This window comes from Ochotona princeps, chromosome 2 (assembly GCF_030435755.1).
Source record: "Ochotona princeps isolate mOchPri1 chromosome 2, mOchPri1.hap1, whole genome shotgun sequence".
NCBI lineage: Eukaryota > Metazoa > Chordata > Mammalia > Lagomorpha > Ochotonidae > Ochotona > Ochotona princeps.
The window spans coordinates 85,299,390-85,321,256 of NC_080833.1; the positions used below are offsets into that span (position 1 = coordinate 85,299,390).

General features: G+C 37.2%; 1 protein-coding gene across 3 annotated transcripts in view; it reads left to right on the plus strand.

Moving 5' to 3' along the window:
- The window catches only part of SLC35A3 (solute carrier family 35 member A3), a 53,129-nt gene that overhangs the window by 22,164 nt on the left and 9,098 nt on the right, over positions 1 to 21,867 (plus strand). For all 3 annotated transcript variants that reach the window (XM_004582013.3, XM_058659580.1, XM_058659585.1), the window contains 6 exons: positions 504 to 708; positions 5,548 to 5,702; positions 5,781 to 5,903; positions 12,898 to 13,069; positions 19,065 to 19,183; positions 21,596 to 21,729. In XM_004582013.3, the coding sequence (XP_004582070.1) occupies positions 522 to 708; positions 5,548 to 5,702; positions 5,781 to 5,903; positions 12,898 to 13,069; positions 19,065 to 19,183; positions 21,596 to 21,729 (890 nt within the window). In that variant the 5' untranslated portion in view covers positions 504 to 521. The remainder of the gene's footprint in view (positions 1 to 503; positions 709 to 5,547; positions 5,703 to 5,780; positions 5,904 to 12,897; positions 13,070 to 19,064; positions 19,184 to 21,595; positions 21,730 to 21,867) is intronic.

Below are 21,867 nucleotides of genomic sequence, written 5' to 3' on the forward strand. Positions count from 1 at the left end.
AGAATCTCTTTGTCTAACTCTGCCTTTAAAATAAAGAGACAGTCTTTAAAATGAATAAATAAAAAGAAATTAAAGGGAAACATTACTTTCATGTCTACTCCCACCTACAGACAGCATGCGTTCTTTACTGTGTAACCACAGCCACAATGTGAATTTGCAACAAAGGAGAAAAAAGAATTCAAACTTCCAAATGCCTGCTTTCTCAAAATTCCATTTTCCACGAGTTTTGTGACATACCCATGTTTATAGGCAGCAAAAAGTCTCCAATGAATTAATTGCTAGGTCTTCCCTCAAGACCTGAGGTCTCTAGCCAGTCTGCTTTTTCTCTCACATTCTTTTGGTTTTTGTCTTAGGTCAAAGGTTTTCAGTTGTGATTAGCAAGAACAGGGTGGAATGTACTTAACTGCCTTATGTCTGAAACTGTCTGTTTTTGTTTATTTTTTAATGTATTTGTCCCTATATTTTAAATTTTATGTATTTGCCCTGTTTATTTTGTCTTTCAGGCAAATGAAGAGAAAACAATGTCTGCCAACTTGAAATACCTCTCCTTAGGGATTTTGGTCTTTCAGACTACTAGTTTGGTTCTGACTATGCGTTATTCTAGGACTTTAAAAGAAGAAGGACCTCGTTATCTATCTTCCACAGCAGTAGTTATTGCTGAACTTTTGAAGATAATGGCATGCATTTTATTGGTCTATAAAGATAACAGTAAGTATCTAGGGTCTCTTGTTTTGAATCAGTGCAGTTTAATTTACAAATATGTAAATATAATGTGTGTGCATTTGTAGTATAATGTTACATATGTGTAAATATAATGTGTGTGCATATGTAAATATAATGTAAGTGTGCATTTGAACTTAAAAAGATTTAGCTATTTATTTGAAAAGCAGAGTTACAGAGAGAGGGAGAGAGAGAAAAGGAGACGGAGATATTCTGTGCACTGGTTCACTCCCACAAGTACTGCCGCAACTGGGCTGGGCAAGGCTGAAATCGGGATCCAGGAACTTCATCTAGGTTGCCCACATGGGAGCAGCAGCCCAAGCATTACAGCCATCTTTTGGTGCTTTCACAGGTACATTAGTAGGGAGCTGGATTGCAGGTAGAGCCACCAGGACTCAAACTGGCACCCATATCTAGCACTGCAGCTAGTAGCTTAACTCACCGCACCACAGGGGTGGGCACAACATTTGAACTCTTACATAAATATTTAGTGTAGAAAACATTTCAGATTTTTGAAGATTTGTTAAAATGATTTTATTTAGTAGTAAAGACATTTTAGGCTAATCTGTATCATGATTCATGATATCTGATTGCTGTAAGTATGAAATAGGTTTTTTTTAATATAAGAACATCAGAATAAAATAAATTCCATAATTTTGGGACACTGAGATTGTTAGAGCAGTCATTATAATTATTTGCTAATTCAAAAGGCTTTTTTTTCAAGAGATGGAAATATTTATTACATCAGTTTTATCTTTGTAAAAATCATTTCTATTATTTTGCATTATACAGTTTTCTGGATATCAGTATTTCCCTCTTCCTCTCCTCTCCCGCTATCCATCCCCCATATTATAACTGCAGTACAGCCCTCCAAAAACAGTTAAGAATTCAACATTCTGCTACCACGGCATTGTAGGCGTATACAAAGGCAGCAAATCCAACACTGTATTAGCGAGGTATATTTAACTGTTTCGCTGGGAGCCCTCCCTTGATTCAGGAGTAGAAATCCATACTGCAAGGTATCTTCACTTTCAGGTACTAATCTCCATTATGTAGTTCATCTATGAGAATAAGTGTATCTACTTAATTACCTGTATCTATTTGCTTTGTATTTTGCATGAATGTTGCCTTATATCAGAGAGAACATATGATATTGTTTGGGGATTGTTTTATTTCATTGAGCATAATGGTCTTTAGTTGGGACCATTTTGTTGCAAACAGTAGAATTAATGCTTGAATAGTATTCCATGAAGTAGATACACCACAGTTTCTTTATCCAGTCCTCTTTCAACAAGCATTTGAGTTGTTTCCATGTCTTTGCTATTATGCATTATGCTGCCATAAATATAGGATTTCAGATCACTCTCATAAGCAGATTTCACTTCATTTGGCTATATTCCCAGGAGTGGAGTAGCTGGGTCATATGGTAGATAAATTTTCAGTTGTCTTTGCACTCTCCAGACTGACTTCCATAGTGCAGCCACTAAATCTTTTAATTTTATTTTTCTTTGATTAGTATAGCAGCGACTTATTTGATACAATGTTTTAAAATATTTTCTTTATTTAAGTACTTCTTTGAAAGCATTATGGGGACAGAGAGAGAAGAGACATAAACATGAACATCAGTCTTCCACCTGCTGGTTCATTCGTCCAGTCACCATCAACTGCTTGGGCTAGGCCATGATGAAGAAGGTGGATTTGGCAAAACTTGTGACATTTTTGAGGGCTGTGTTGGAGATACCTTTAAAGCATTCAGATTGAAATATCAGGGCCTAGCATGATAGTGTAGTGGTTAAAGTCCTCCCCCTGCACGCGCTGAGATCCCATATGGGTACCAGTTCAAATCCCAGCGGCCCCACTTCCCATCCAGCTCCCTTCTTGTGTCCTGGGAAAGCAGTCGAGGACAGCCCAAAACCTTGGGACCCTGCACCCGTGTGGGAGACCCGGGAGAACTCCTGGCTCCTGGCTTAGGATTGGCTCAGCTCCAGCCGTTGTGGCCACTAGGGGAGTGAACCATCGGATGGAAGATCTTCCTCTCTCTCTCTCTCCTCCTCTCTGCATATCTGCCTTTCCAATAAAAATAAATAAATCTTAAAAATATATGAAATAGTATAGTATATGGAAATGGACCTGAAGGGGCTGTGGACTTTCATACTGCTTTAAAGTCACTAGTAATGAGATAGCCTATAGTCTCCAAGAGGGGCACGCCTAAGACTGATTTCCATAGCGTTCCCAGTGTGTAGAGGTCTGATTTGGAAAGAGTCTGTAAAAGAAAGCTGAAGATGTCATTAGCAAACTGGAAACTGTGAAAATACAATAGGAAATCTTAGAAAATAATAATGTTGCTGTAGGGGTGGAGGGCCATTTGGAGATCCATAACATCATTCATGAGTCATACAAAATTATCAGGTAAAAAGTAGCCTGTTATATAGTTTGTTGAATTTCAAGTCCTGCCTGCAGTTGCCAACCAGGACCACACCAGGTAATTTCAGGGCTTAACTGGCCCTGGAGCAGGCATTCCCCACCCTGGAGATGAACATAGGTATCCACTGCACTTAATGTTGTGGAACTAAGAATATGTTTGGCATGAGTAATTGCATGTAAAGAGATGTGATCAGGACAGATTTTAGTTAATCATGGCACGGTTAGACACGCTGCACGAACGTAAATCCCAGAAAATTTAAAGATTGATATTTAAAAAGTAAAACTTTGGGTCCGGCACGGTATCCTAGTGGCTGAATGGCTCACCTTGCAGACGCTGGGATCCCGTTTGGGTGCCAGTTTTAATCCTGGCTTCTGCTCCACTTCCCATCCAGCTCCCTACTTGTGGCCTGGGAAAGCAGTCGAGGATGGCCCAAAGCCTTGGAACCCTGAACATGTGGGGCAGACCTGGAGGAAGCTCTAGGCTCCTGGCTTTGAATCGGCTCAGCTCCTGAGCTGTTGCAGCCACTTTGGGAGGAAACCAGCAGATAGAAGATCTGTCTCTCTATCCTCTTGTGTCTGTATCTACCTTTTCAATAAAAATAAATACATCTTTAAAATGAAACTTTATGACCATTATACTTAGTGATTATAAATAATATGTGAAAGACACAAATAAGTTATGAAGGGAAATAGATAATTTGAAGTATGTTAAGGCCTAAAATATCCATATCAAACCAAATGAGATGAAACGCCATAGTTTCAGAGAGATTAATTTGCCACATCGTTCCAGTAATAGTATCTAGAATTACGAAGAGACCCACAATTCAGCAGGAAAAGGACAACAACTTACTTGAAAAGGGGATAAAATTAAAAGTCTAACAATACTAGAAATTGGGAGGAATGTGGAATAAAACTGGCGAATCAGAAATACATGATAGCACTAATTATTTTAGAATTTAATCATAAGTAAGCAAACATTTGAAATTATTTTTTGGCAAAACTAAAGAAAATTTATAACTTGCAGCTAATAATTTTTGACTTGTGGGTAAAGAAACTATAGGTATCAGGTAGCAGTCTTTCAAATTTTTCTCATTTCAAAATACTGTATAATCAAAGTTTCTGCATACAACATTGGAAAGGAAATCATCCACAAGAGTCACTATTGGTATATTGATATGATTCCTTGGAATTTCTTTTTGGAGCAGTTGATGTGTATTTTAAAGTTTCTTGGAGTCTTATTTTTTCTTGTGATTAATATTGTAGGCTGGCTAGCTGTTTCCAGTATCTTTCTCCCTTTTTTGTTCATGATGTGAAAATAAAAAAGATTTGATTTCTCAAGTCCCTTGCAGAGATGGGTGACCATGTAACAGTCTTGACCAATGAGTTAAGATGTCCACTAGGCTATTGTTTCCTCTTCTCTCATATTGCTGCCTAATATAGTTACTTGGTGACCTTGGTGTAATAATGTAGTATCTATCCATCTATCTGTCTGTCTGTCTGTCTATCTATGTAGGCTTTCTATCTTTATCTACCTGCCTATCTATGTATCTATGTAGGTTTTCTCTATCTATCTAATCTACCTACCTACCTACCTACCTACCTACCTATCTATCTAAGCTTTCTGTCTTTATCCCTAGGCGGGGGAGGAGTGAGGAGAGAAAGAGAAAATATGAATGAATCATATGTACATGCATATACCTGGATCCCTGAGCTGATGTGTAAAGTTTAGGCCGGACTCATGTGAGACAAACCCCTGTGGTACTTAGACCAGTGTAAATTGAGTTTTCTGTTTGTAGCCAAACCTACTCCCTAACTGATTGAGTCTTTTTTGTGATTAAAGTCTTCCCAGTTATTAGTAGGCATGAATAATTGATGATAAATGGGATATATAAAATATAAATGTTCGTAATAAAGAATAGTTGATCTTTTGATTATCACAGATATGTATATGTGTGTATATATGTGTGAAGGTACTTCAAGAAATTTGTGGACAATGAAATTAGAGAAGATAAGTTTATTTTGGTACAGAACAGTTTGATTATCCTTGCGTGGTTTTTTCATAATTACATTTTCTGTAAACTTTTTGAAGATCCCTTATATTTTTGGATTTCAAAATTTTTGCACCAAAATAAGTTTAGTTTCATTTTTTATGAACTCATTGAAATAACCACTTATGTAAATAATTTGATTTTATATCTGAAAGAATGTAAGGCTAATGCTTTCTTATAACATTTGAGCAAATAGAACCAAAAAGATATATTATCAGCCTAAAAATACCTTAACCTATGCTCAGTTGCTTTCTTTTGACAGTTGAGAAAACAGGTCCTGAAAGAAAGGATTTGTAACTTACTCCAAGATCCTTAATTACTGAATTTTTTTTTCTATTTCACGTGTTTTTTCTAGAATGTAGTCTGAGAACACTGAATCGAGTCCTACACGATGAGATTCTTAATAAGCCAATGGAAACTCTAAAACTTGCCATTCCATCAGGGATATATACTCTTCAGAATAATTTGCTCTACGTGGCTCTGTCAAATCTAGATGCAGCTACTTATCAGGTACTTACGATATATTTCTAATATTACTTTTAAGAAAGAAAGAAAAGGCCTTAATAATCTTGCTGTTTTCTTTTTCAGGTCACATATCAGCTGAAAATTCTTACAACAGCATTATTTTCTGTGTCTATGCTTAGTAAAAAATTAGGTGTGTACCAGTGGCTTTCCCTATTAATTTTGATGACAGGAGTGGCTTTTGTTCAGGTAACTATTCCATATAAGTGTCTCTTAAGTTTTACATACATTCAAAAGCATATTTTATTTTGCCTAGATTGTATGTTTATATCACTTGTTGAAAAAGTAAATGCTTTTGGACTCGGCAGCGTGGCCTAGTGGCTAAGGTCCTCGCCTTGATCCCATATGGCTGCTGGTTCTAATCCCGGCAGCTTCACTTCCTCTCTATCTCTCCTCCTCTTAGTATATCTGACTTTGTAATAAAAATAAAATAAATCAAAAAAAAAAAGTAAATGCTTTTTTTGTTATTGACATATTTTTGAGGACTTTTCCTGTATAATATACTACATTTAAAGTTAAGTGATTCTAAAGAAATAAGTAAAAATAAAATAAAGTATCGTACCTAAATAATGAATTATCTGGTTGTAGAAATAAGACACTATATGTAAAATGAAGATAGCTTTTACTGGCTTGGTGGGACAGTTGACATTAGCCACTCACTTCTTATGGTCTGTCAACTTCACTGATAACCACTGTTTTTTCTAATGATTCCATATTGATTTACTGCATGTGCTCATCTTGTTTGATTTTTCTTTTGTATTGGGATTGCTTATTGGCTTATTATTTTTAGAAAACCTAAGTTATGTTCTGATTTGGGGAAATAATTCTGTAGGTTTTTGTTAACACTGATATGCTAGTGACTTCTCAGATTGTGTCAAAACAGCTGTGATTGTCATCTGTGGTTTCAGATTTGTGTATCTGGGAAGCTGCTGGATGTTTTTACTTGTTTGTACAATAGACTCAGCATAACCAAAGTTAAACTTTACTTCTGTCTCAGTAGATCTGTTCTTGTTTCTAGATTTTCCAATCATTATTATTTTTTTCAACAGTGGAGCTGTCCTGGACTCTTCTGCCTGTCCAACTAATCAATGAGTTTACACTGTAGTGATACTGCTTGCTACAACTTAATGGTTTTTCTCGTTGTCTGTTTCTATTGTCACTCTTTGATTCATGCCTTCCTTATTTCTTACATGATCTTTCCATCCTAATTTTTCTTACTCTGGTTTTATACCCATTGCCCCACATCCAGCCTCCGGTATTGTCACTTATTGTGGCATCTATAAAATAAAATCTAGGGTTGGGTATTGTGGTGTAGTAGTTGAGCCACTGCTTGGGATGCCCACATCCCATATTTGAGTGTCTGGGACTGAGTCCCTGTCCATTAGCTTCTGACCAGCTTCTGCTAAATTGTACCGTGAGAGGCAGTAAAGGATGGATTAAGTATGTGATCTCTGCCACCCACGTTGGAAGAGCAGATGGAGTTTCTGGTTCCTGACTTTGGCCTGGCCCACCCCCAGCTGTTTGGGGCATTTGGGGAGTGAATTAGCAATTGGATGATATCATTCTTCTCTACCTCCTTCTCTTTTCAGATAAATAAAATTAAAATAAAACAAATCAACTAAAATCCAGAAAGATCACTTTCCTGTCATCCAGTAGGTTCCCATTACTTTTCTCAATATGTAGTATATGTTTAAATAGATTTTTATGTAATTACTTTAAATAGTTATAAAGATATAAATGGAATGTTGTACCCATATTCTCATGTGTTATTTAGGATAAGCTAAGATAGGTATTAAGATTTTAAAATGAAATACTTTAAGGTATTAAATAATTAGTAGTCCAAATGTAGCATGGGTTTAGCAGTAGCAATGAACATCTTAGGTAAAAATCTGACGTTTCACTGACTTACAGTCTAGAATGGTTATCATCACACACTAGACTGCAGTGTTAGCCTCCAGCTCATTTCTGCTGTGCCACAAGTCACACTTTCAGTTTCTACAACCAAATTGCTTGTTGGGCCTATTCTGGGCCTCTGTATTCATTCTTACTCTCTTGGCGAATGAATCCTCTTTCTTGTCCTGGCTAATCTAATTTAGGACTCAGTTGAAGTATTACTTCTACAAGAATATCTTACAAACATCCCAGTTGATCATTTACCCCCTTCTTGCTACTTTAGTAGTTGTGTGTATGTTCCCATGATACTTGTAGTTAGATGCTTATTAATGGTCCATATCTACCAATACACCATAAGTTCATAGAAGACAGCAGCTGTGTTTCATTGCTCCTTCTGTTTCTGGTGCCTAATTAGCAAGATATAAATATGTGTAAGATGAGGAAAAATACGTTTTTAAAATAAGCAGTGGTGGAGGGCATTTGGTGTTATGCCCACCTTCTCTTTTCTTAAAAGATGTATTTATTTATTTATTTATTTAAAAGACAGATTTACAGATAGAAGGAGAGCGAGAGATCTCCCATCCCCTGATTGACTTCCAAAATGGCCACATTGGGTAGAGGTGAACCAGTCTGAAGCAGGGGAGCCAGGAGCTTCTTCTGGGTCTCCCATATAGGTGCAGGTTCTCAAGAACTAAAGCCATCCTCCTGTGCTTTCACAGACCATAAACAGGGAACTTGGTTGGAACTGCAGCATCCTGGGCACAGGCTAGTGCCATATGGAATGCCAGTGACACAGGCAGAGGGTTAGCCTGACACACCACCAAACAGGGTCCATAACATTCGGGTTTTTTTGTAACTAGTTGTGAAGTGATTTTTTTTTTTCCTGCAAATCTGTGATGATCTAATCCCCTAAATTTTTTTTATTAATATAGAGAACAGATTTTATGTGTTTCATAAATATCATTCTCAGAAGATAACCATGCTTCCCTTCCTCCTTTCTTCCTCAGTTATCCAACCTTTCTTTGTTTTTTGCCCCCCCCCCTTACCTTTTGCAATAGTTCACTTTGAGTGTACTTTATAATCTTGGCTTAATGTACCACTAACCATAATGAATAAAAAGTGAAAAGGTAGAAAGGCCAGTGTTCCGCAGGAGGATAGAAAAGTTCTAAAACAATAATCAAATCCCAAGATAATAGTTTTAATCTTTTTAACAAATAGCTTATGTATGTAATTTGTTTGCAGCTAAGCTTATTAACACTACATAATGAAAATGTACAAAGAATAAGATTGCAGTTTCTGGTTGGATTTGAGTCAAGGACATTCATTAGTAAATGAATCTTCAAATATGAATATTCCAGAAATTCTCCCAAGTCATCTGATCACAATAGCTGTCTCTGAATATGACCTTACTTTGGAATGTAACAGGCGTACATTTGAATTAAACTCAAGTTCTTTTTCAAAATAAGCCCTAAAAAAAATGCTTTGTGTTCAAGTTAAAGCAATATTTATAGAACTTTCCTTTCCAGAAATAACAGTAATAAAGCATTTTGGAAAATGTGGTCTTGAACAGGTCTGTAAGCATTGTTAGGCAGGGGATTGCCAAATAAAGCTAAACAGTTGAACATGAACACTGCAGTGAATCTGGGGGAGCCTTATCCATTAAAAAAAAAATTGGTCCGATATGATGGCTCAGTGACTAAATCCTTGCCTTGCACATGCTGGGATCCCTTATGGGTTTCAGTTCATGTCCTGATTGCTCCACCTCCCATCTAGTTCCCTAAGTTTTGGCCTGGGAGGACAGTGGAGGATGATGGCCCAGGGCCTTGGGACCATGCGCTTACTTGGGAGATCTGGAGGAGGCAAGGTTAAAGAGAAGGATTGAAACAGAGAAACAAAGTTTCCTCCATCCACTGGTTCATTCCTGAATGGTTTCAGCAACTTAGCTGAGTCATCTGTAGCCAGGAACCCCTTAGCTTCTTCTGGGTCTCTCTCATGGGTGCATAGGCCCAAGAACTTGAGCCATCCTCCACTGCCTTCCCATACCATTAGCAGGCGTCTGGATCGAAAATGGAGATGATGGGACTTGAAGTGGCAAAGCAGTGGAGGATGGCCCAAGTGTTTGGGACACTGCACCTGTGTGGGGGACCCAGAGGAGGCTTCTGGGTCCTGGTTTCGGATTGGCTCAGCTTTGACTCTTGCGGCAATTTGGGGAGTGAACCAGCACATGGAAGAATTTTCTCTTCTGTCTCTCCTTTTTGTAAACCTTATGTGTCTTTCCAATAAAAATAAATACATTTTTTAAAAAAAAATCATTAAGAAAATATTGGTTGATATCTAAGAATCTATGACGTCTAAACCATAGGGCTTAGGTCATGATGACCATGGCATCCTTTCTAACACATTTCTTTCCTACTGTAGCCAAGATTTCCTTCATTTTCTGATGGACTGTCTCTCATTGGCCTTGTTTGGGATTTACCTGCCAATTTACAGATTCCCTTTGTTGTATTTGATCTTTTAAATTTTTATTTATTATTATTATTATTTTATGATACAATTAAAGAGGCTCCTGGGATTTCCCTTATCCCAGCCCCAATTCTCCACCCCCCAGTTCCTCTATATCATTACTAAAGTATAGTTCTTCATACACAGTCATATGTCCATCATTGTGGGCATGGACAATGGCAGAGAGTCCAGCATTGTATTGTCAAGATATAGTAAACAGTTTCATTGTCAGTCCATCTTTGGAAGTAGAAATGCATACTACATTGTATCCTCACATCTGGATATCTTAGTGTCCATTTCACAGCTACTGTACATCTCCTCAAATGAAAAGTCATAATACAAAATCAATAATAGAAAAATAGAAATTTACACTGCCACGAAGTTAAATAACATGTTACTAAATGACTAACGTGTAGCTGAAGAAATGAAAATCAAGAACCTTCTTGAAGAAATGATGCTACTGTATGATCTATGAGTCATTGAAGAATTTCATCAGAAGAAAGTGGGTTTTTTTTATTGATTACATTGCATTATGTGACACAGTTTTATAGGCAATGGGATTCCCCCCACCCCTCCCCAAACTCTACCCCCCATGGTGGATTCCTCCACCTTGTTGCATAACTGCAGTTCAAATTCAGTTGAGAGTCTTTCATTGCAAGCATCTACCAAGCATAAAATCCAGCCTCTTATTGCCCAGATAAGTTCAACGGTTTCTTGGGGAGACCATCTCTGGTCTGAAGGTAGAGCCTACAGAGTATCATCCCGATCAGTTAAAAGCCCTAACATAACATCAGTAACAATTTACAACATTATGGAATTAGTGGACATAGTATTGAGTAACCAATATGTTAAAAGAGAAAACAAAAGAATGTAAGTTCTGAACCACATCCTGTGACTTCTACATTGACATTTCAATTAGTTTATATACAACCGGGTTCTATACACCTTAAAATGGCTATAGATTACTATTTAGCTGTCTCGTGTCTATTTTAATTTTAGTATTTAGCAGTTTAGAGCGTTGAAGCATGATTTTGCTGAACCTGGCTGTTTTTTGGGTAGTCTAACTCTATAACTGTAACAAGACATATGTCAACAATTTAGGTGCAGAACAGTTTTAGGAGGGGTGTGCAGAGAAATCTTCAATACCCTAGTGAGGAGTAACTAATCTTTGTGTCCCACCTAGTAAAGTATAAGTGAATCCATGCTAACCGTTTCCTGTCTGCTTCTAAGCTTTCCTTGTTGTTCTCTGTCTATTCTAGGTTTTTTGTTTGTTTGTTTTGTTTTGAGGGGTTTCTGGAGTGATCCTGATGGTCATTGCCAGAGAGGGTGGGTACCCAAAGTTGGAACCAGGCAAGGACCAGAGAAGGCTCCTCTCCCTAGTGCCGAAGGAAGTTTATTGTTCTTCTGTTTCTGTGGACCACTCAGTGCTCCTGCTTGTTGTTCCGATGACATTGGATCCTGCAAGGCAGGATTTGGGTTTCTTCCATCCCTGTGGTAGATCCAAATGGGGGTGGTTGACCTCAGAGTTCTCGGCCTCCAAAGGCACTCCATTTCCCCGTGGTCTCCTTGGCAGTTGGGATGTAGTCCTTCGTGCTCGTACTGATAGTCCTTGGTGAGGATCTGGGAGTCTTCAGGGTTGGGATACAAGCCTCCTCCTGTCCTCCTGCTCCACTCTGGAGTCCCCCCTTGCTCTATGCATATGACCTCCTGTTAAGAGGTTGTTAGGATTGCTCCTGATTCCCCCCATATGCCTTTGTAGTTTTACTATTGTCTAATGCTGATTCGAGTCTGTTGTCTATGAGTTACCAGTTATGATCCTGATAGGTTATACTTCCTGTTTTCCTCACACCTAGAAGAAAGTGTTTTGAAGAGATGAAACTAACAGAAAACATCAAAACCCGTGCGATATAGTTTCCACTGATTTTTTTGGTGAAATCTGTCTCTTCTAGACAACAAGTAGATGGGTTTTGTTTTTTAATCCAGTCTACTAATCTATGACGTTTTATTGAGCTTATTTGATTTTACACATCTTCCTAATTGCTGTCTCAGCTTTTGCTGAGATAACAGGGAATCCAAGATTCTCATCCTTCATCTGCCTGTGTTTGAAATACTGATCTTTAGATAATTACATTTTAAAGAATTATCTTTTTGTTTTTTATATTTAAAAAGTATTGTAAAGTTATTTGAAAGGCAGAGTTACAGAGAGGAGAAACATACATACACACACACACCCCACACCCCCTCTCCCCGTGAGAAAATATTCCACCCTGTGGTTCACTCTCAAAATGGCCAGAGCGGTCAGGGCTGGTCCCAGCCAGAGCCAGGAGCCTCCTCCAGGTCTTCTATGAGGATATATGTGCCTGAGGACTTGAGCCATCCTCTGCTTTTTTCCCAGGATGTAAGCAGGGAGATGGATTGGAAGTGGAGAAGGAAGGACTCAAACTGGTACCCATGTCAGAAGCTGGCATCATAGGCTGAGGCTTAACCGGCACACCTTGCCATGACACCATCCCCTTAATAGATTGATTAGTAATAAATTGGTTTCATGAAATAGATATTTATTATCCCTTAGAGACTTTTTAAAGTTATAGGTTCAGGTAATCTCACTGTGGGGAAAAAAGCAAATGATTGTGAATTTTTGTTTCAAAATCTCTCCTAGGCAGTCCCTAAGATGGATAATGGACACGTTTCTGTATTAAAGTCGAAGAGTAACTCTTAGTAATGCCCTTTGTAAAGTATTGTGGGGCTTAAACTTGATTTTTTTTTTTTTTTTTTTTTTTTTATTCAGTGGCCCTCAGATTCTCAGGAGCTTGTTTCCAAGGAACTTTCAGCTGGCTCTCAATTTGTGGGCCTCATGGCAGTTCTCACAGCATGTTTTTCAAGTGGCTTTGCTGGTGTTTACTTTGAGAAAATCTTAAAGGAAACCAAACAATCAGTATGGATAAGAAATATTCAGCTTGGTAAGTTTGAAATGTTTTCTAATATTTTTAAATTGAATGTATTGTTGAATTTAAAGATAAGTTTAAGCCTTGTATAAACATCTGTTGATCGAAATATATGGCAATGTTTTCCCATTTTTAAAAGCGTGTATTTTATTTTTTTTAAGATTTATTTATTTTTATTGCAAAGTCAGATATACAGAGAGGAAGAGAGACAGAGAAGAAGATCTTCCATGTGATGATTCACTCCCCAAGTGACCGCAATGGCTGCTGCTGCGCTGATCCGAAGCCAGGAGCCAGGAACTTCTTCCAGGTCTCCCACATGGGTGCAAGGTCCCAAAGCTTTGGGCCGTACTTGACTGTTGTCTCAGGCCACAAGCAGGGAGCTGGATGGAAAGTGGAACTGCTGGGATTAGAACCGGCACCCGTATGGGATTCCAGCATGTTCAAGGCGAGGACTTTAGCCACTAGGCCACCACGCTGGGCCCTAAAATGTATATTTTAAATGCATTCTTTTATGGAAGAATATAGACTTTCAGGATGGCAATTAATGTGTTACTTGAGACATTCTGTGTACTTTATCTGAGTATGTGGATTCAATGCTAGACTCTTGCTCTTGACTCCAACTTCTTGCTGGTACAGACACTTGGAGGAGCAGTACCAGCTCAGGTGACTACTGCCTGCCACTCACTTGAGTCCTGTGTTGGCATGCCAGCCCCAGGATTTAACCTTGTCCAGCCCTGCCTATTGTGAGTGTTTAGGGAGTCAAGCAATAGAGGAAAGTCTCTGTCTCTTAAAGAGCAAACCAACAAAATGGATATAGATTTTTGGTCTGTGACATAGGGCAAATGGTTTCTTTCATTCTTCATCTCTTGGAGCCTTATTAGCTTTTTCCATGATTGTCACTTCTTTCCTGCAAGTTGTGGCAGATAACCTACACATTTTACTCCTGGAGAAAGGGATTGACATACTTAAATGGAGAAATTTTGAAATGATTAACTTGTTTTAAAATCTTTTAGATGGAAAGTACCAAATTTCAGCTTATAAATACTGCAGCAAATTTCTAACTTAAGGTGAATAAAAATAAAAAATTCTACATATTGAAGTATTGCCTTTGAGCAAATATTCAGACTATTTATGGTGTTGCACCCTTTAAATCCTCATAAACAATTCTGGTATTTAGTATTCTGACACATATTTATTTGGATAGCACTATATAAAACTCTGCATGTGGGAAGCAGCTGTTTGCAAGTCATCACACCCTGTTTAACCTCTGTCGTTTTTACTTTGGGGCTTCTTGTTGAAACCACTAATTTTTTTTTTCTGTCCACATCCACTCAGACATCCACTATGTCTCTTTTGTTTAGTCATACATTGCCTCCAGATCCTGTATGGTAAATTGTTTGTACTCCTATTGACCTGCATTTTAAGTCAGACCTTCTGAATTTCATTAAATTCTGTTCTTCCAGCTATTTTCTCAAGTGATATAATGATAAACTTGAATCTTCATGATGGACATTTTATAAGCGGTTAAGCTGCTGCTTGGGATGCCTGCATTCCGTGTTGGAGTGCCTTGGTTTGAGTCTCAGCTCTGAGTTTTTATTCAGGTTTTCTGCCAATGTACACTCCCGAAGGCAGCAAGCAAATGTTCAAGTATATGGGCTCTTACCAGCCTCCCAGATTGAGTTCCATATTTGTGGCTTTGGCTTGGCGTAACCCTCAATGTTGAGATTATTGGGGAGTGAATCAGTGAATAGAATTTCTGTCTCTTTCTGTTTCAGTCAAATATAAGTAAATAAGTTTGTATCTGAACCTTCATTTTATCAGGATTTAAATTTCTCTAAAAATTATAGAAATTACTGGTTCTTCTTTGCCCAAGAACATTTAAGGGAATTATTTGTAAAGGAGAATTTAATTAGCTTCTTTTTGTTTAGTCTGTATTGAAGTCCATAGGCTATATAGCCATTAAGCAGTTTTATTCCCTATTTCAAACAGAATATGTGTACATAGAATAGATTTGAAAGTCAGTCTATAAATCCTGAATTCATTTTCTATCTCTGTGACCTTCCAGAAGTTACTTAGCCTTTCTCTTCCTCATTTCTTTACTCTACTTCACATGTTACTATGAGAATTAAATGAGATAATACATGTAAAACATTTAGAATAAAGCACTTTGCATACATATATATGATGAAAGCACTAATGGATGTGAGCTATTACTGACACCTAAATAAAAGAAATTCAAGATTGTATGAGCTGCCCCAAAATTTCTTAAATTATAAAATAAAAATGGAAGATAAGTCAGAATTCATTATTCTGTAGTTCTTCATGTATTGCTGACTGTTTGATCTGATAGCATAATGCTAAGAGAAAAAATAGTAAGGTGTCATGGAAACTGGAATACTGGGAAATGAAGATATGTTGAAGCATGCATCTCTACTCCCAAATAAAAGGAGGACTGAATGAAACTGTTAAATGTATCTTGACAATAAGATGCTGGTCTTTCTACCATTCTCTATGCCTGCAATGTCATGACTCACTTAAATATCAGACTCATGGACTTGACTGTTGCTGAAGGACTACACTATTGTAATGCTATGGAGGAACACAGGGTGGGGAAAGGAGGGAAGGGAAATCCCTGTGCCCATGGAATTGTATCATGAAAAAGAAAATAGTAAGGTATCTGAAAGCTTTGAAAGGGTATGTAAAGAAATAGGGACAATTCAGAGTATCAGAATAAGTTAAAACATTGTCATAGTATTTCCTAACAGCAGTTTTTAAAAGATAAGCAAATCAAATTTTATCATAGGGTAAAGAAATAGGAACTCTGTGGACCAGATTGGTGGCCCAGTGGCCAAATCCTCACCTTGCACAGGCAGGATCCCATATGAAATCATGTCCTGGATGCTCCATTTCCTGTCAGCTCCCTGACTGTAGCGTGGGAGGGCAGTAGAGGATGGCCCGGATCTGTACCTGCACGGGAGATCTGGAGGGGACTCCTTGCTCCTGGCTTCAGATTGACTCAGTTGTGGCTGTTGCAGCCACTTGGGGAGTGAATTAGCAGATGGAAATTCTTTGTTTCTCTCGTTAAATCTACTCTTCCGATAAAAATATTAAAAAAAAAAAAGGAGGAAGAAGGAGAAGGAAATAGGAACCTTGTTACCTGGGTGGATGCTAAGAGTGTAGTTAATAATAACATTGATGTATATCTATTTCCAAAGGTTTATAAATGTTAAGTAAATGTAAGCTTTGATAGAATTCCATATCTCAAAAATTTTCCTCAAAAGAGAACGAAGTTATTCATTTCAGTGGTGATTGCAAGTGTAACAAAGAAAACGTTTAAGAGGACTATATTTGAATAATTAAGAGGTCAAGATCATGCACTCTAGATCCACATTCCGTTTGCATCTTGAGTTCATTGTTTGCCAGTAGTATGAGCTTAGATCAGTTACTTATTTTCTGTCTTTCCATTTTTTCATCTATAAAATCAGCATGCAAAAATTTCCTGATAGGATTATAGTTAATGAACGTGTTTAGAGCCCTTAAAAATTTTGATATAAAGTCTTGTTTAATATTATCTTACAGACAATGGAATATTACTCAACTGTTCAGTAGATCTGTACATACTGATATGTATAGATTATATGTATCATTGTGTATTATGTTTCTTAGCAATTATCAGGTGTTATTTAAAAAAATTATTTGTGTGTAAGTGGAGAGAGAAAGAAATAGAGACAACTCCCATCTAATGGTTCAATCTCAAAATACCTGTGGTGGCAAGGGCTGAAGGTGCGGGGGGCATAGACACAATCCAGGTGTGGTATATGTAGGTGATGGGGATACAACCACTTCTACTTTATCTGCTGCTTCCTAGAGTGTGGTTTAGCACAAATATAGAATTGGGAGCACAGATGAGACATGAACCCAAGCCCTCCAATATGAAAAGTGGGCCTCTGGATGCTCTTCCCAGATGTTACTTTTATAAATCAAAAAATGTAGTATGACCATTGTGGTGCAGTAGAGTAAGCTACTACTTGGTATACTGGCATCCTGTATTGGAGTTGTTTGGATCCAGACCCACCGTGCTTCTGGTGCATCTTCCTGCTTATGTGCCTGGGAGGCAACAGATGATGGGATAGGTGCTTGGATTCCTGCCACCCACGTGGGAGACCTTGATGGGCTCCTGGCTTCTGATTTTGGCCAAATCCATCTCTAACTATTCTGGATATTTGAGAAGTAAACCAGTGGATGGAGGATCTCTCTGTTTCTTTCTCACTGTTGGTTAAAATAAACAAACTTCAAAAAAGTAATACAGTCAGAGGCGTTTTTATAATTACGTTTCAAAAGTACTTTCATATTCAAAAGTAGGCCCATTAAAAGACTGAGTTCATGTGAAGAGGATGTTAGGGGCAGACATTGTGTAACCGTGATTAAGTTGCTGCTTGGGACTTGTGCATTCCTGTCTCGGTGTCAGTTTGGGTCCCAGCGCCTCTGTTTCTGATCCAGGTTTCTGCTAATGTTCCTGGGAAGGCAGCAGATGATGATGACCCAAGCACTTTGCTTCTTGCCATCCATGTGGGTTGCCTGGATGAAGTTCCTGGCTTTGGGCTTCAATCTGTCCTAGCTTCAGATATTATGGGCATTTTAGGGGAAAATAAATGAAAAAACAAATCTTTCAATAAAAATATTTAAGCATTTTTTATATCCTTTTAATTTCTGTCATGGAATACATTGACTAGTTATTTGAAAAATTTTGCTTCAACACCTGTGCTTATTTCAGTTGTATATATTCCAAAGATTACCCATACGTGTTGATTCCAGTAGCAGTCATTTTTTCCATTCATAGCCTAGCTCTCAGATCCAGTAGTCATGAAGTAGAATGTATTATAAGATCAAGCAGTAAATTAGACATAATATTTCTGCTTACCGAATTGACATTTCCTGTTGTTTAGACTTCAGCATCACAGGTCCTCATGTTAATTATGAGTATTTTTTAAACCCGGCCTTTTGAAAGTTTTATTTGTTTGAAAGACAGAATGACAGCGGCAGAAAGGGAAACAGACGTTTTCTGTCTGCTGCTTAACTACCTAAATGCACACAATAGCTGGGGCTGATCAAGCTGAGGTGAGAAACAGGAAGTCTAGGTTTCCCACATGCATGACAGGAACCCCAGGATTTGAGCCCTTATCTGCTACCTTCTAGGAGCGAAAAGCTGATTCGAAAGCAGAAATGGGAGTCAAATCACAAACTCCAGTACTGGGTGCACGTGTCCCAACCAGAGGTTTAACCTGTCCCTACCCCAGCCCACTCTGAAAAAAGAAAAAGGAAGAAAATTGTTTATTTATTTAAAGGGAATAGCATCAGAGTAGGGTGGCAGGAAAAAGAAAATGAGAGAAAAGAGAAACCTTCTATCTACTGGTTCACACTCTGCATGGTTGAAACAAATCAGGAGCCTGGAACTCTGACTGTGTCTTCCATGTAGGTGGCAGGGGCCTAAGCAGTTGGTCCATCTTCCTCTGTTTTCCCGTGTGTATTAGCAGTGAGCTGGATCAGAAGAGGAACAGCTACTCAAACTGGCACTCATGTAGTATGTTGACATTACAGGTTAGTTTAACTCACTGTTCCACAATGCTGGTCCCTAAAAAACACTTAACAGGAAAAAGTGCTGTATTACATGCCTGGAATTATATATCTGTATAACCAAAATAGACCTGGCATTAGGAAAATGTAAGATGCAATAACACGTACCCAAAGTAGTGCTTGATAAGTATTTTGGACTCACATCAATCATGTAATTTATGAATATTATTTTAATGCTCCAAAATAGATAATCCTTTAAAAAATATTCTTTGTTTTGAAATCTTAACATGCTGTTATGTTTAATGTTATTATTATCCAAGTAAGACTTAAAAGTAGTCAAAAAGAAAAGAAAATAAGATTATTTGGAATATCAGCAAAAGAACAACTTCTCAGAAAAACCACATGGCATATAATATAGATTCTATTTTTTTTTCAGGTTTCTTTGGGAGTATATTTGGATTAATGGCTGTATACATTTATGACGGAGAATTGGTATCAAAGAATGGATTTTTTCAGGGATATAACAAGTTGACCTGGATAGTAGTTGTTCTTCAGGTAAAGCACTATAAGTCTTTTGTTTACGTCTAATAAGTTATTTCAATATAGAAAATCAAAGTGGCTGTGGATTTACTGATTGAAGGGGAAAAAGCATTTCTCCTGCATAGTACTGTTATCTGGTCTATTGAAGAAAGATAAAATAGAAAGATGAAACCTAATTTTGAAAACACATCATAAATGAATTCTGAGATACTCAAATTTAGGATAATAAAATGCAAATTTAATAAAAATAGTTGGAACTGAAAGCAAGTATAACTTTTTTCTTAAGCTTTTATCACTATGCAGGAATTCTGTGGTTAACTCATTAAGATTCAAGAATCTAGATTCTTAATTTTGGATAGTTTAACTTCATATTAATTACATATTAGAACATACTGGTTAAGTTGCTTTCGTTTTTATATAATTTGAAATTGTTTTGTATTGAATAATTCTATCTTCAAAGACATTGAGTACTTTGGAGAACTTAAAAATTAAGATATGACTTACTACCTTGAAATTCTTCTTTCATTCATCTCAAGGTATTTGAATTCATAAAGAGCAAGATACCAGCAAGTGTGCAGAAGGTGGCAAAAGATAATTGTGTTTTCACGGTAGAAAAGGGTACTTCTATTTTGTCAGATCAGGGTAACGGAGATAATAACACATGAAAATTTGAGAGAAAATTTTCAGTGTAAATATGGTAAAACAGGAGAGTAAATGTGTGATAAACTCACATTTTACTTAAGCAAAAAAGCCAGCTTCCCATAAGAGGGGGCTAAAGACTTGAGCAAACCATAAACAATTTGGTGTAACTGATATGAGGCAGTTCAGTAGAAAGTAAATAGATGAATGAACACATTGTCAAGAAATGTTGTTACCCATAGTCAATTTGTTTTTTTTTTTTTTAAAGATTTATTCATTTTATTACAGACAGATATACAGAGAGGAGGAGAGACAGAGAGGAAGATCTTCCGTCCGATGATTCACTCCCCAAGTGAGCCGCAACGGGCCGATGCGCGCCCATCCGATGCTGGGAACCAGGAACCTCTTCCGGGTCTCCCACGCGGGTGCAGTGTCCCAATGCACTGGGCCATCCTCAACTGCTTTCCCAGGCCACAAGCAGGGAGCTGGATGGGAAGTGGAGCTGCCGGGATTAGAACCGGCGCCCATATGGGATCCCGGGGCTTCCAAGGCGAGGACTTTAGCCGCTAGGCCACGCTGCTGGGCCCACCCATAGTCAATTTGTAGACGATCTAATTGGTATCATTTGAGATTTTCTTTAAAAATGTTTCCTTTATTGAAGAGATGCAGTAAAGAATTCTAAAGGTGGGTAGCCCAGATTGGCCGTTAAGTAATCAGAAAACAGGGCTCTATAGTATATGTTAAGAACCCGCTAACTAAAATGCTTCTTTTCCATTTCTGATTTTTTTCCATTTTTATCCTTTTGAATTTTATATATTTGCATCAAAGGAGGGTACTCAAAAAGTTCATTTAAAAACTAGAGATAAAATGTAAAACAAAAACAAACAAAAAAACTAGAGATAAAATATAGATAATTTTGTGCAGAAAGTTAAAATTCATGGATGGGGACCTTAAAAAATTCATGTTATGAAAAAACTGCATAGATTTTAAAATAGTTTTTTCCAACACACATTTTGATATATCCTCATATATAATGAAACATCTTAATTGTGGAATCGAGATTTAAACTAAGAAGTCATTTGGTTTGTAAACATCTTATAAAATAGCCTGAAGGTAATTATACCCAATATTTTTAGTGTACTTATGTTGTGACTAAGATCCATTACATGAGATCAAGTGTGGAATTGTAGTACGTCAGTGCTAACAAATTTGGAATATTGGAGCATTTTGAATTTCAGATTTTCAGACTTGGGATGCTCAACCTGTATAGTAAAACCCTAAATAGCCACAGTTTGAGTTTTTTATACACTTATAAAATACATGCTTAACACTGTGCTCAAAGAGAGTAATCTCACAAGAGAAGTAGAATAGTAAGGAGAAAGCCATGCTAGGAGACTGTTCAAATACTAGTACAACTACTTGAATTACTGAAGTTTTACTCAAAAGTGAAACCATTTCAATATTCATATTGACCAGTCTTCCCACATTTAATATATAACTATAAAATTTATTGAGGAGAACTGTTTATTTCCCACTATGATACACCTGCATTGTAACAGACTGCAGATTGCTTTGGTAAGTACCTTATTAGATACCTTTTAAAATAAGGCTACTAAACTAAACCTAGAAATGTATGGGTTGTGAAGTATTTAAAATGATTACAAATCATTCTTTATAATTGGGTTAAATTTATAGGACAGAAACCTAAGCTTTGTTAAATAATCAGATTGTTTTGAAAAGCAGTTTTATATGTTTGTTTTTAAAAATAGTCTTGTAAAATTTTTACAGGCACTTGGAGGCCTTGTCGTGGCTGCTGTTATTAAGTATGCAGATAATATTTTAAAAGGATTTGCAACATCTTTATCAATAATATTATCAACACTGATATCCTATTTTTGGCTACAAGATTTTGTGCCAACCAGGTAAAATATATATTTTTTAATTTCTGAAAAGTATATAGAAAGATAAGAACTTTTTCTAAGATAATCTGGTTATTTTTATTCTATTAAAACTTGGAGGGAAATCATTGAAATACAATTTTAAAAATCAATGTAACCATC